The following is a 3,670-nucleotide window of genomic DNA, read 5'->3' on the forward strand; positions in this document are numbered from 1 at the left end:
CACGGTCCAGACTAGCCAAGGTATCTACGAACGGCCAGCGGTGAAAATTGCGGTTCTAGATGTCGGAGCAAACGATAGTAAGCAGGATTCAGAATCCAGCGTACTGGGGGGGAGTGTTACGCCCTTTGGCGATAATGCTCCGCCAATGCGAACGTCAGCCACACCCGTGGCCATCGGAGGGATTGAAGTCAATTGACATTCCGTGAGCAACCTACATCGAGCAGCCGAAAACAATACAATACAATAGGACATAAACACAAAACAATAGATAAAGTTGTGAGATTAATATTCCTTCTAGGATTAAACATTGGATTATTAATTAATTAAAACTGCAGGTAAAAACTTAGAAAGTAAAATTAAAATGCCATTCTAATATTTGAATTCTAGTGCATTCTAGAACGTTTTTTATACGGACGAAACTTATATAATACAATCATCTATAGCTAAACATTGATTTCTATGAGGTAAAATACTTAACCTAAACATAAATATGTTAAACCTAGAAGAATTATCCTATACTTAAATTAACTTTAAATAGGTACTTAAATTTCTAAAGGATACTGAGTTTTGCTGAAATAATTTATACCGTAGAGGACCGAAATCCGGATACCGTGAACGATAATTTAAAGCACTAAACGTAAGTGAAGTTAACTGCCTAAGAATATCACTATAACTTAACCTAATATTTATGTACAAACATTTACAGGAAAAATTTAACATCATCAATAAAAGTTAAGTTTGCGGAAATTGTTTCGATTGATTCGTAACAATTTTCTTTTACCATAAGAAGGAGTGTTGTAACCCGAGAAACTTCTCAGAAAACACCTAGTACCTTTAATCAACCATTTCAGCGTGAATAAAAAAGCGCGTGTTTTGATACCCCCCTTTACCCCTTAGCTCAGTCGGTAAAGGCGCAGCTACAAAGCAAGACCATGCTGGAGGTGGCTGGGTTCAATTCCCGGTGCGGTCTAGGAATTTTTCGGGTTGGAAAATTTCTCGACTTCCCTGGGCATAGAAGTATGATTGGACTTGCCACACAATTATATCAATGCAAAAATGGTACAGGCATCGAAAGCTCTCAATTAATAACTGTGGAAGTGCATCTAGAACACTAAGTTGAGAGCACGCAATAAGCTAATATGCGATATGCAATAAGCTTGAAATGCGAAGAAGAAGAAGAAGAAGAAGAAGAAGAAGAAGAAGAAGTGTTTTGATACCCTTGGCATCACTGTGCTATGGTCGGAACATATTCCGGCGAGCATGGGTCTTGAGACTCATTTACAGGAGTTTGGTTAACGGGTTTGTAATTTGTAATACGTTGTTCGTTAATTTAATAATCAGTACATTCGTTAAAATTTAACCGAGTTTCGGTAAAATTAATTTTGTTAACCGAAAAATCTGTAATAAATTACCGAACTAGGGAAACGCAGCTGAGTGGGTATACATATACTGCCCATAATCGCATATCAGTCCCATATGGATATGAAATCAAGCAAAGATGGGACTGATATGCGATTATGGGTAGTATACTACCGTTATACACATAATTGTTCCGTTTTGAGTAATCCTGTGGAACCGTGGAACAGTTCTGCATATAACGTAGTTCGCTTCAATACTTCGCTGAATTCCGACCACCAGATCGGGGATAAGTTGAATCAACTCACTTGAGCCATGTATGATGGCCATGGATTTCATTAGGGATATTTCGGGTTGATCCTGTTAAACATGATCCGTTGGTTTCATCCAAGTGTATGTATTATTATTCATGAATTATATAGGGAATATCGTCCACTAATGTGACGCAAATAATCCTTACATCATATATTTAGTGTTTTCCTCCTGCAAGTACTTAGCCGAACGCTTAGCATCCAAAAACAACGACTTGACATCCATAATATCATCTTTGGTTATTTGCGTTCGTCCATTTACCTTACAATTTTGATGAGCAGGCGTTAAGAGCTGCACAGCGTAGCGCAACGTGGTATTATCTCCAATTTCGCTTAATGCTTGAATGGCCGTGTCCTCCACATTGAGACCTTCTGTCTGGGCTCGCAATCTGACGATTTGCTCGATTTCGGATAGATTGTAAGGGGCGGTGCGAACAATCAGGAGACGATCCAGCAAATCAAGCGGAATCCCGTGAGGTGAAATAATGTCATCAGTTCCACGAATCACGCAGCGTCCTCTGTTTGTTGCGAATATGACAATCGGTGCGATAGCTGATTCTAACGATTTATGCAAATAGGTGAAACACTCCAGATCAAGCATATGAACTTCGTCGATGAACAAAACACCCGGAACTAACTCGGCGATCCCCTGGTCAATGTACTTGTTGACAACTTTATTGATCTCCATACGTAGTTTGTCTGTAATTTCAGTCTTTTTCGGCTTCATTATTTGACCAACCATTGAAAGGACATCCTGACCGCCTTGAGGCCGAGCATTAGCTACATCCAAGTCATGAAGCGTAACATCCTGGACAACCTCCTTCTTTTTGTGAACATCACCTTTTGGAAGTGGAACATATTCTTCCGTTTCAAGATCAAATTCAGTAGCAAATGTGTCACTTCTGCCCTGTCTCTTGACTGCACCACTATTTGCTTCAATGTAGATAACATCACCCACTTCTACCTTCTCCTTCTGTAATGACTCGTAGATGCTGGGATCTAGTTTAAGTTGTTTGGTACCTTTAGCCGTTTTTAAGCCAATTACGACGTTACTAATCGTTTTCCCATAGCCTCCCATAGGGTTTTCGGTTTCAACGGGTGTCAATTCGGTAACTTCTCCTTCGTATACTTCCTTCGTTTCTCGAATGCGCAAGCCGATAGAGCGGCGGAAGTTCTCCATCAACACTTCGGTTTTCTTGATTTCGCTGCTGAACACTTCAGAACCTACCATTGGACAAAATGGAACTTTGTTACCCAATTCTTGAGCAATGGCTAGTGCAATAGCCGTCTTTCCGGTCCCCGGCGGACCTGCCAATAATAGCGCTCTTCCGGACATTTTCTTCGATTTAATCAGATCCACCACGATGCCGGCCGCCTGATAGAATCAGAAAATAATATTTATATAGTGAAGAAATAGAAAATACCTAATAATGTATACTTATACATACCTCACGTGCATCCTTCTGACCAACCAAACCGGCAGCTATCTGAAGAGGAATTCCGTTCTCGTCCAACCCAAGCCCTTTGACATGGCTGTGAGCAGCAATCCGCTGCGTTTTCACGGTGCTTTTCACCTCCTCGATTTTCATTTCTACGGATTATTTATTGAATGTAACAACCGACGGTATCAATATGTATGCCTTCACAGCTCAATATTCTCGCGGAATGACTTTTATTTTGCCGATAAACAAACTCCGGTTTCCACGGCGTTTTATAAGTTTTCTTTTTATTTATCGTCATCCGAATGTAAATCGCGCGTGTTTTGAATTTGACAACTGATTTTCTACACAGTAACCGCAGAATACCCAAAATACCCAATAATAAATGCAAAGTTTTTATGCATTTTCGGTAGAAACTACACGCTACTTCAAAACTCCCCAAATTTGGGTAAAATCCTCCCAGATAGGTCAAAACTGAACCTACACGGTGTTTCGTGAAAACCCATTAATGGGTAAAAAAATACCCATTTTCAAACCATGTATGCAGTTGTCAAAAAATGGGGG

The 3,670-nt window shown here is 40.0% G+C and overlaps 1 protein-coding gene across 1 annotated transcript; it reads right to left on the reverse strand.

Moving 5' to 3' along the window:
- Positions 1–1,733: 1,733 nt before the first annotated feature.
- pont (pontin) lies at positions 1,734–3,381 on the reverse strand. Its single transcript, XM_065224792.1, has 2 exons — positions 3,116–3,381; positions 1,734–3,042 (listed from the first exon to the last, which is right to left on the reverse strand). The coding sequence occupies exons 1-2, from the start codon at positions 3,254–3,256 to the stop codon at positions 1,813–1,815; spliced, it is 1,371 nt and encodes a 456-aa protein (XP_065080864.1). The 5' UTR covers positions 3,257–3,381; the 3' UTR covers positions 1,734–1,812.
- Between the last annotated feature and the right edge of the window lie 289 nt (positions 3,382–3,670).

Source organism: Ochlerotatus camptorhynchus, unplaced genomic scaffold, assembly GCF_037179485.1.
Source record: "Ochlerotatus camptorhynchus isolate MF236.1 unplaced genomic scaffold, CSIRO-AGI_Acam_v1.1 ptg000216l, whole genome shotgun sequence".
NCBI classification, from domain to species: Eukaryota; Metazoa; Arthropoda; class Insecta; order Diptera; family Culicidae; genus Ochlerotatus; species Ochlerotatus camptorhynchus.